The following is a 12,096-nucleotide window of genomic DNA, read 5'->3' on the forward strand; positions in this document are numbered from 1 at the left end:
TCCACCTAGGGTTGCCAGCTCCTGGTTGGGGGATGGAGCCAGGGGAAGGTGATGTTTAGGGGACTTCAGCAGGATACAATGCCATTGAGTCCTTCTTCCATGGTAGCCATTTTCTCCAGGAGAACCGATATCTGTTGCCTGAAGATAAATTGTAACTGAGAAATCTCCAGCCACCATCAGGAGGTTGGTAATCCTACTTCCACATGACGAACTCATCATCAAGTGCCCTGCTCTATATTCCAACCATCTGGGAGATGAAGATTGAAATCCAATGGAGAGAGAGAGCCATACTACACGAGACGAGTTACACACAGCTATACGAGTGTCTAGAATCCTGTCTGCTCCTACCTGCCCATGTCCATTTTACCCCGGGTGAACATGTGTCTTGAAGCCCTAGTTCGTGCACATGTCAGAGAACTGGTGTGTCGAAGTTGTGAGTGTCCATGGTCATAATCAGCGAGTCATTGCAGAGCATCGATTTTGGGTGGCTTCTGCTTCCCTCTCCCCTCTTTTTGCCCTTAGATCCAGCTTACACCCAAACTGTTGTGCTTTTAATATGGCATGTTTTAAATTCTCCCATTTTCTGGTTGATGCCACCACCTCCCTACTCCTCCTTCCTGCACCCTCTCCCCCCCTCCGGTAACTTCCTCTTCCTCCTCTCCATGCAGCGTGTTCGGTTGGGATAAGGAGGAGGTGGGAAGAAAGATTGTGGCAACATGATTGAGCATCTGAGCAAAAGTTCAGAAACATGCCTGATCCATGAACCTGAAAAGGAGAGGATGGGGGGCGGGAACTTGTTTTCCAGTTTGGCTCGGCAATAAAGAGCAAATTGGGTAAAATTTGGCTATTATTTCCAATGAAAAATGTGATTTGGGGTTTTCTGGGGGTCTGGGAGGGCATTTTAGGACCAAATTTTACCAAATTTACTGGAGACCTACTTTTTGCCATTCTCTAAAGACTCCCCAAGCTTCAAGAAGATTGGACTTCGGGGGGCCATTTTATGGGCCCTGAAAGAAGATGCCCCCAGCCACCTCCAATCTCCATTATTCCCTGCGGAGAAAACTAGAGAAGCTATCTCGGATGCTGGGGTGGCATTTTGCAAGCAAAATCCCCCAAATTTCAGGAGACCTACTCCTTGCTGTCCTCTAAACCTACCCCCCAAGTTTCATGGAGATTGAACACCAAGAAAGGCATGATTGATGGGTTTCCCCAGTTGTGGTCATTTTCTCTCCACAATAGTAAAAAACAATGCGGCTGATGGCACCTTCTTGGGGTTAAAATGGCTCCCCAAGGTCCAATCTCCCGGAAACTTGGGGGGTCTTTAGAGGACAATTAGCAGTATGCCCCCCTGAAAATTTTGTAGATTTATTTTGCAAAATGCCACCCCTGGATAGCTCCCATAGTTTCCCCCATGGATAATAATGGAGATTGGAGGTAGCTGGGGACAAACAAACAGGAAAGAGTTGATTCTGGCTGACAGCAAGAAATGCTGCCACGGCTTCCGAAGTGGGGATTTCCCACCCCCCTTTGCATAGATGCCCCCCCTTCCTGGTGGGCTGAGCTGCAAGATCTCAGTAGAAATGTGGAACCCCCATTTTCAGCTCCCCCCCCCAGGAAACCCAGTGGGTTCCCCCCCCCCCAATATGTCCAATTGAGTAAACAAGTGTCCCTCTCAGAAAAGCTGCAGAGGAAGGTTTGAGCATGTGCGAAGAGAAGGTGCATCATGGGATACCATCTCTCGTTTAAGAGGAAGAAATACGTGCCAATTTGAGCATGGGATCGAGTACAGTGTGGCCGCAGTGTATGAGTGAACAGAAAAGCAACGGGGAAACTCGTGTAAGGGCGTTCACGTGTGTAATTCGTCTTGTGTAATTTGGCTCATAGTCCAGACTATACCAGTCAAAATCAATGGGCTTAGCCTGGAGTACGGAGGATTGCACCATGGAACAGCTTGTTCAAAGTGACAAATATGGTAGAATTTGGGTCCAGTGGAACCTTGGAGACCAACAAGATTTTTGGTACATAAGCTTTCGAGAGTCAAACCCGTCCTCTTCAGATCCCGTGCTACCTGACGAAGGGAGGTCTGACTCTTGAAAGCTTATACACTAAAAACCTTGTTGGTCTCTAAAGTAACATTGGGCTCAAATCCTGCGTTTCAGGTATTGTAAAGCAACATCCCTCAAGCCGTGCAACTAAGTACCTACCTACCTACCAGTCTTGCAACGGCTGTGTTAAGCCTACTTATTTGGGAAAACTGTAGCAACTACAAGTGTATTCGATTAGGAACTGGAGTTGTTGGAACTGATTTCTTTTCTTGTGACTGTGATGAGGTTTTTATTGTTTTGATGTTAAAGCTGCCCTCAGCTTTTGGAGAGGTGAGGGTTTGAGAAATGTTTAACCCAATTCAGAAAGTGGCCTTCAAACCCTTGAAGACGCTTCTTGACGTGGCAAAATCCAGCTGCAAATAGTCTTGCCCTTCTTCATGCAATAATTGTTTAAGACAAGCAGTGGCAACAGCTGAAGGGTCGAGGCTGCGGGCCAGCCAGGCAGATGAATCAAATATATGCAGTACTTTGCATCCAAGTTGGTTGGAAAAGGAATCCTGTGGCCTTTGTTCCGTTGCCTTGGCGCCGCTCCTGCTGTTTAAGTCAGCAGCCGTCCAGAGAGAGTCTGCCAAATGTGTCTTCTCTCATAATAATGACATCTCTTCTTGATTTGGGGCTTGCAAAAACCCTCATACATATTCAAGGCTGCGTTTGCTTCTTTTTTTTTTAAGCCTGTCAAAGCGTTAACTGTGGCAATCCAAATTCTGCACCAAGAAGACTTGGAGTCTGCGAGCTGTATTAATTTCAGGAGTGGATTCTGCGTGAATTAAGACTGGGTTTGCCCAATGAGCACCGTGCTTTCCCCTAGTCCTCATCTGACACTCCAACCACTATGCCACACTGGCTGTTTCCACACGGCTTACCTTATTCTGCAAAATAGTGAAATCTCGCACGAAGACGCTGTTATCGCATCTTCTCGCGCGATAACAGTGTCTTCTCGCGAGATTTCGCACGAGATTTCGCGATTTTGCAGAGTAAGGTAAGCCGTGTGGAAACGGCCACTGTCTGATCTCAGCATACATGTCCACTATTTATTTATTTATTTATTTATTTATTTATTTATTTATTTAATTTATAGTCCGCTCTCCCTGCAAGCAGGCTCAGAGTGGATTTACAGCATATAAATACATATAAGAAAACACATACAAACACTGGTAGCAATCATATAAATACAGCAATAAAAGCATACTAAGACAGCCCACATTGCACCCTACATCTCGCATCCTCAGGATCTGCGAGGCAGGTTGGCTAAGATTTTATAAATACAGGGTTGGGGCACATATTCCCCCCCCCCCCTTTCTGGGAGGGACCGGTTGGATGATTCGCCTGCCTCAGCCCCCATAAGCCTGGCTGAACAACTCTGTCTTACAGGCCAGCAAAATGATAACGAGGCCGATTCCAGACGGCCCTCCCCATCCCGAAATGTCGCGCGTCAAACGCGAAATATCGTGTTTTCCGTGCGATGATGTGTGATGTTTCGGGATGGGGAGGGCCGTCTGGAATCGGCCCAAGTCTTGTTCAGACCGGGCCTCCACGGACAGAAGGTTCCACCAGATTGGTGCCAAGACCAAAAAAGCCCTGTCCCTGGTTGAAGTAAGGCGAACCGCCTTGGGGCCAGGGATCACCAGTAGCTGTTTGTCTGCTGATTGGAGCAACCTCCAGGGAATATAAGGTGAGAGACGGTCCCGCAGGTATCCTTCTGTTTTCTGCTTACCTACAAAGGCCCCTATCATTCATGCCCGGCAGCCTTTAATGTCCTAAGGTCTGGAGAATGCAAAGCAGGAGGTTGACAGATTCACTTCCTTTATTATAGTCCCAGAATACAATTTTTCTTGGATGAAAGGTTTGGGACTACTCTGGCACAAAGCGTCGCTTCCTTTTCCAGTGCAGATTGAACAAAGTTCTGTCTATTGTGCCTTTCTTTCTGGATCAAGTGAGCCATCTATCTTGTGCCATAGTGCCTTTGAAAGGACCAGTAATGAACACGGTGAAGATTGATGGGGTGGCCGGAGATGACACTCTCTGTCTAATTGTTAACACAGCCTCTTGTCTCTCCTAGGGCAAAGGTGAAAAAAGGTGTGAATGTTTTCAGCATCAGAGCCAGCAATCCGTACACGTGGGATGTCCAAAAGAGTGTGGATTATTTAGGGAAATATGCGCCGGCTGTCATCTTTTGTCGAAGGAAATCTGCCTCCCCTGGAAAAAGGTAAGCTGTGTTCTAGAGAATGCTAGCATTCCTTGGAAGCCCATTTGGAAGTTCTCAGCCAGATCAGTTATGGTAGAAAGACTTCTGAGTAAGAATTTGCCCATCCCTAATCATCTCCCACTATGTCCCCTGCAGGGCCTTGTGCTCTGCAGATAAGCAGCTTCTGGTGGACCCCGGCCCACGGGCCTTCTCGGCCCTGGCCCCGGCTTGGTGGAATGCTCTCCCAATTGAGATCTGGGGCCTGTGGGACCTGTTACAGTTCTGCGGGGCTTGTAAAATGGAGATGTTCCACCGAGCCTTTGGTTGAGAGCCAAGGAATTGTCCTCTGCCTGCCCCCCCCCCACGTCCTATGCTCCACTGGTGGCTGCCCTAGGCTTGTGCCACAGCTGTACCCATGCTTTTAGATAACTGTTGTAGCCTGTATTGTTTATGGCGCCAGTTTTGTACTTTTGTAATTGGCTTTTAAATATTGTTTTTAGATACTGAATATGATCTTAATGTATAATGTTTCATTTGTTATTAGTTGCCCTGAGCCTGTTCGCTAGGAGGATGGGGTATAAATTTGATAAAATAAGTAATAAATAAATAATCTTTCCTTACAATAAACAGCCATGGCAGCTGTTAAAAATGACAACGCCTTGTGTTCATTGAACATATGGGGAAGGAGAGCGGGGCGGCTGTGTGGAGGAAGTGGCCATGTGGCCACTTCCTCCATGAACTCATGCCTGCTGCTGTCCCTCCCCTATTGACTTTCAATGGTTATTGTTTTGCTATATATTTATTTTACTCTGGTTTTTTTCCTGTTACCTGCACTGACATTTTTATGCTGGAAATTTTTACATTATTAATAATGGCGTTATTACTGCTGGCCATATCGCTAGTTTTATCAATGGGCTGTTACCGATATATGGTTTTAGTTGCCTGTTTGGTGTTTCTGTATTATTTTGTTTGGAAATAACATGGGCTCATTTGGTGCACCACCCCCACCTAAGATTGCTTCCAAATAAACAGGTTTTTCTAATTGGTGGCTGGGAAGCTTTCATTTAAAAATTCAGAACTTGTGGAATGACAGAAGTGAAATTTCTGAAACTGAAAGTAAATTTAACTTGTAATAGGTTCTTTTTTAAAAAAAAAAATCCCCCGTTAGCTGCTACCACTTTGCATGTAGCAAGGTGCTTAAAGGGAGGAAGGGTAAAACTTAAGAGTATGGGTAGCTAACTTCTTCCTGCTGGAGGCTGGAACCTCCTTGGCCATGCTGTTCAGGGTTTGAACTCCCACTGCTAATGTATTGTCAAAGGCTTTCACGGCCGGAGAATGATGGTTGTTGTGGGTTTTCCGGGCTGTATTGCCGTGGTCTTGGCATTGTAGTTCCTGACGTTTCGCCAGCAGCTGTGGCTGGCATCTTCAGAGGTGTAGCACCAAAAGAAAGAGATCTCTCAGTGTCACAGTGTGGAAAAGATGTTGGCAGGTCATTTATATCTACTCAGGAGGGGTGGGGTTGGGCTGAGTCATCCTGTAAGAGTTTCCCAGGGTGTGGAATGCTGCTGGCGAAACGTCAGGAACTACAATGCCAAGACCACGGCAATACAGCCCGGAAAACCCACAGCAACCATCCCACTGCTAACATTAGGGTGGCCAGGCTCAAGTTGGGAAATCCCTGGAGATGTGAGAGGTGGCACCTGGAGAGGGTGGGGTTTGGGAAGGGCAGGCACTTCCGCACATTGCACTTCCGCAGTGTCATAGAATCCACCCTCCAAAGCAGCCATTTTCTCCAGGAGAACTGATCTCTGTGGCCTAGAGAGGGTTTTTAATTCAAGGAGATCTCCAGGCCCCACCTTGAAGATGGCAACCCTAGAGATGTCACTGCATAATTTTGGGGGGGAGTCTTGCAATTCCACCTAAGAGAGGAAGGCTGGCTGTATTCCAGGCTTGGGAGATGTTTAAAGAACAGCATGGCTCAGGGCATGGCAAATCAAGATCTTAAATCAATGATTCCCTCCAAGTAGAACGTTTGAAGCCCGTTGCTTTAAATTTTATTTGTTAGGAGGTATGATTTCTTTCCCTTCCTCTTTCCCCTCCTCTATCCCTTTTATTCATAGCAGATCTTCCCTCTGCTTTAATAATATTGTATATTATATTTTCTAAAAATACACACTGAAATGCGCCCATGGGGGGCGGGGGTGGGGAGGAAAGAAAAACTGATACTATCTGTTCGAGTTAGTTTATAATATTCTGCTTATTGTGTTACATGTGCTGTAAATCAAAGAGGCCTTTTTTCCCCCTCTTTGCCATCTCGATTGCCTAAAGGAAATGGAAAAGTAAGAGGAAACATTCATTTTGCAAGCAGTGTTTGTTTGTTTTTAAAAAGGCCTCCTCATAAAGTCTCTTTAAATTATGGGAGAAGTTTAGATATGAATGTCTTGCTAATTATTGCCTTTGGTTTGCATCCTGAACTTTCTGGAGGGAATTAAGAACTTCATTCCAGGCTTCAGATTGTTGTTCTCATTAGTGAATGTTTAAGCCAAATGTAGAGACAGAACTCCACTCATCCTAATTCCCACAGTGTAGTTGCTAATGTAAGACACTGACCCTAAAACATTCAATGTTTAAGAAAATGGTTAGTTTATTTTGTCATCCCAGATAGTGTCTGCTCTACTTGAATGTGCTTTTCTCAGATAGAACAGTCTTCTCATGGGAGGACTGTACCACCCAGATTTCAGATATGGCAGCTGGAGAGTGGCAGCAAAACCTGGGAGCTTTATTCTAGACTAGCGTCTCTCAAAGCAGGGTTCTGAGTCTGTGACGGTACCACAGGGATACCAGGCATAACCTGGCACCCGGTGGGTGAGGGACATGGGGGGCTACTTTCAGCAACATAGTAATCTCACTTCCAGGGAAAACCTGGATATGACATCAGTCCTCTCTAGGAACTGCCAGAAACTCTATAGTACAAAGCATAAAAACATTTTTCTTAAGCATACTGTTAGTGTAATTGATAAGGGTCTCACTGTGATGTTTTGAGGATGTGGGATGGAGAAGCCTCCACAGGATGTATGTGACTATGAAAAGGGGCCACAGAGACATTTGGGGTGTTCAAAATTTAAAAAAAAATCAAAATGGAGTCTTTGATTTGCTAAAATTTGAAAGGCACTGTTTAGATAGTGGCATGGTATTGGCTGTCTGCTGTCACTTGCTGGTTCTTATGACAGGGTGAGGGATTCTGGGCTTTAAGGCTTACAGTGTAATCTTATACATGGTTACTCCTGTCTAAAATCAATTGCAATCGATGGTCTTAGGCCAGACTATTCTCTATAGGATGGCACTGTAGGCTTGCCAATTTCCCAGCAGGGGTGCCCAATCCCCGCCCCCCTCCAGCTCCCATTTCCTGTTACCATTGTTGCAGCTGGCAAAGGCAATATAGTGTAAAAAATTGTCGAATGATGATGTGATATCACTTCCTGGGAAAACTTGGAAGTAACATCACTTCGTTCTAGGATTCACTGGAAACTCTGGTTTTACCGTAGAGTTCCCAGCAATTCATAGAGAGGGGAAATATCCCTTCTGGGTTTTCCCAGGAAGTGACATCATGCCATCACCCATTGCCACCCCCCCCATATCCCTGCCCCCCCAGACTCTCACTAGTTACCAGCCACTGAAGCAACCATATTGCACAGTTAGTGGTTTGGCTCAAACTGATTAAAATTTCCTCCTTTAACTAGTGGCTCCAATTACACTAGACAGTCCATTCATGATCCCAAGTATTCCATGTAGAGAAGAATAAATGTCTCATGTTTTCTTCCTTTTTTTTTTTTTTACAAGGCAATGTTTTCTTGATTTTCTTCATGCATTTTCTGTGTTTGGGTTGGTTTCATTTTAAAAAAATATGTACTCATTTAATATGTTGGGTGTGCACATTTCCAATAAATGTGTGTAGCTAAGAATAGAAAATGTTCCAAGGCACTTCAAAACACCATTTAAAGTTATTTGTTTTCTGACAGAAAATGCTCAAAATAAGTAAATATAAAGCAAAAAAGTAATGGTTTTTGTTCCATTTTTGTGCAACACAAAAACTGAAAAAAGTTATTTAATACCAGACCGTAACTAGGTTGCAAGCCAATGGCTAGCACTTGGAAGGAGATGAGGGTAGGGACATGGAGGGATGCTGGCATCACATGTAGCATGATATTCTCTTCCTGGGAAAACCAGGAGTGATGTCACATTACTGTCAGAATTACCAGAAATTCTCTGGTAAAACCAGAGTTTCCAGCAATTCCTGGATTGATATGGCATCACTTCTGGGTTTTTCCTAGAAATAACATTACACCATGAATGATGCTCGAGAGGTTATTTTGTTTTAGTCCTCCCACTGCCCAAAGGAGCAGTGGCTGAACAAGCATATTGCTGGAAGGAGTTTCCTGCCATAGTGTAAGACCTGAGAACTCTGATCACAATCCCTGAGAAATTCAAAACCATCTCTAGCTCTGGGCTTAGTCCCTGGGATAAACTTACATTTTCTTCCCATGTGAAGAAGGGAATGGATGGAGGCCATGCACCCCAGACATGTCCTTAATCCTTTGCTCTTGCCAAGCATACAAACTCTCTCCTCTTGCAGCGTACTATATAGCTACCACCATTGGTTTGCAATAGACATGGGCACGAAACGGAAAAAGCCCGAAATGAGAGTTTCGTGTTTTGTCACGAACCATGAATCACGAATCACAAAACTTCATGAAATTGATATGTTTGCTGAAAACAATTTGTTAGTTTCATGATTCGTCAGAACCTGGGGCATTTCAATGGCCCCCCTTCATACCTGGAGATGCCAAAACTTGTAGGGAGACTTCAGCAGGCTCTCCTCCACCCACCCCTCCCAGTTTGCAATACGTTGATCAGGAAGGGTGGGAAAGGAAGTGCTGCCAGAGTGCATGACTGAAATGGGGACCAGGAGTTGCTGGATCAGAGGAGGACGAAGGACTGGCTGTGGTGGAGCTGGGCCAGGAAGACAGAGTGAGTGTGGGGTGAGGTGGGGTGTAGGAAAAAAGGCACCCTCACCCAAAGCCCTTCCACAGCAAGGCCAAGAGCAGAAATAAGAGGCTTCTTTCAGTCTCTTTAAAGCAGCAGCAGCCAAATGCACAATCCCAAATCCTTCCATACACTCTCCCACTCCAATCCAGCAAAATGCTGACATAGAGCAGAACAGGAGGTCTGTGGTTGGCTGACAGACCTGCCTAACAGGGTTTGGAGAGGTGAGATTGGTGTGCCCATGGGTACAGAAGGCCCACCTCCTTGGTTGCCTGGGGGATTGACCCCCATCTGGCTGTATAGGGCAGAATGGAACCTCTCCAGATGGCTAGGAGAGCTGCCAATCAAGGATAAGTGGGCTATAATTAGGGTTCCAATGGCAACAAAAGGTCTGGGCCTATTGTTGCCTAGGGAATCAATGGATCGGCGCCAGCCTGTCTACAATTATGAATCGTTTATGAAGCTAATGAAACAGGCCTAAAAGTCGTGAATTTCGTGATAACCACGGCCCCACAAAAACGCTGTTTCGCAACACGTGCCCATGTCTAGTCAGCAATAGCAGGACTATGCTGTGATGCTATCTATTTTCTGATGTTGAAAGGAAACTAGCAATTTTTCTTCAACCCTCGTAGATTTTGTGAACATTAGCCATTTTCAAGTCCTGTTTGGCATTTCCTTCCCCCCCACACCCCCAAAGCTGCTCTTTTCCTCTATCCTGAATGAATTATATGGGTAATCCTATCCAGTCAGGAACCATGCCATGAAAAGGATGATGATGTCATCCTCTATAGCCAATCAGATTTGGCTGCAACTGGGGATGATGTCAGCATTTGCATCTCTGACATTTCACCCCCAGATCTGTTGTTTTGATCCCCCCCCCCGTTCTGCAAATGGAACTTGCATTTACTTCCTAGTTTTCACACCAAATTTTCCCCACAAAATGTGCATCTTTTGAAGTCATATGTATGTTAATAAATCAGCCTGATACATGATATGTATATTAGGGATAAAATGATGTTCATTATGCTTATAAAAACCATACAAACTGCTTCAAACCTAGCCAAGGTGCAAATGTAATCCAAACCAATCTACAGAACCATCAGCAAAAGCCAGAGAACCGGAACCTTTGACAAAAATATAAATGAATAATAAAAAAAAAATAGTCCCTTAGTTACAAAGTGATGTCGCTGAGAGTTATGTAAATGGATAAGAACATATTTTTATATTCAGTAAAGGAGGGTGCCATTTTCTAGCGTTGTTCCGAGCACTTCAGCTAGGCTTTAACTATAAGCAAAAGTTAAAGAAAAGGACATCCCAAAATTAATTCTGAAATCTGAACATGCTCATGTAGCCGCAGCTGCTGATTTCCTTCCATTCATTTGCACCTTTGTTGTCTTTCCACATTACGGAGGTGCATGTGGTGATGACTTACAAAAGAATACCCTTGAAGTATGAGTGCATCTAGATTGTTTTTGTGTGGTGTTTTACTGATGCCCATACTAGTAAAGCACTGCTTCAAAAAAAAAAACTTGAAAGGAACTCCATATAAAGTTACACTACTTCTTGCAATGTTTTATGCATATCTGCAGGGTAGAAAGAAAGGGGGGGGGTGTATTTAAAATTTAAACATGTCAGTATATGAATCCGTATATACCCCACACCCAGGCTTTAACTATAAGCAACACAGAATTCCAGTGTTCATTTTACTGAAAACCTGTACAACTTGTCACCCATTAAGAAGAGTGCAACCCTTCTGTGACTTGATTTTAGTTGCCTACCTGAATTGAGCAAGGAAGATATTGATTGTGACTGGATTGAAAGCTTGCCTCCCGGCTGGTAATGCAAGTCTCCATGACTGGCAACCCACTAAACTGATGCAATCTACCAGCCGTCAGTGTTAGTTTGCCAGATGCTTTGCAGCCACTTTCTAATGCAGGCCTTTGGACGGTCACTATAAAGTATGAGCAGATATACTCCATTCCATTCTTCCATTGGTCCAGAATTTCGCTCTTTCTGAATTCTGGTTAAAGAAAGAGACATCCCAAAATTAATTCTGAGATCTGAACATGCTCATGTAGCCACAACTACTGATTTCCTTCCATTTATTTGCACCTGAGTTGTCTTTCTACATTACGGAGGTGCATGTGGTCAGTGATTACAGAGGTGCACGTGGTGAAGACTTGTAAAAGAATACTCTTGAAGTATGAGTGCATCTAGATTGTTTTTGTGTGGTGTTTTTATCAATGCACATACTAGCAAAGAGCTGCTTTAAAAAAAAAAACCTTGAAGGAACTCCATATAAAGTTATACTGCTTCTTGCAATGTTTTATGCATATCTGCAGGGTAGAAAGAAAGGGATGTGAGTGTATAAAATTTAAACGTGTCAGTATATTTATCTGTATAAAATATAAACATGAAAATGGAAGGTGCATTGATTCCAGTTCAGAAACAAGGACCAAATAATTATGGACTCTACAATCTGGACAGAGATTTGTACAAGGAGAATTTCAGAAGCTCCCTTAGATACATGGCAGAATTCATACGTCCTTAATCCTCCCCCCCATCAGAGTCCATTTCGACTTCATTGTGCTCAGAACTGTTCGAATGTGATCCTTTCATTCTTTTTCACTCAAGTTCCCCCCCAAACGATTTTGACAGCTTGTCAATATTGCTCAGCGACATTCAGAGGTGATCTTGAAGACTTTTCATTACGAATCTAGGGCAACGCTGCCTGAAACCATATCACTGGGGCGGGGCCCCGGC

At 44.4% G+C, this 12,096-nt stretch overlaps 1 protein-coding gene across 1 annotated transcript in view; it reads left to right on the plus strand.

Moving 5' to 3' along the window:
- LOC129341006 (transmembrane protein 132D-like) overlaps positions 1–12,096 on the plus strand; it is a 440,581-nt gene that overhangs the window by 97,804 nt on the left and 330,681 nt on the right. Inside the window, exon 3 of the mRNA XM_054995872.1 lies at positions 4,165–4,311. Coding sequence (XP_054851847.1) covers positions 4,165–4,311 — 147 coding nt within the window. The remainder of the gene's footprint in view (positions 1–4,164; positions 4,312–12,096) is intronic.

Source organism: Eublepharis macularius, chromosome 13, assembly GCF_028583425.1.
Source record: "Eublepharis macularius isolate TG4126 chromosome 13, MPM_Emac_v1.0, whole genome shotgun sequence".
NCBI lineage: Eukaryota > Metazoa > Chordata > Lepidosauria > Squamata > Eublepharidae > Eublepharis > Eublepharis macularius.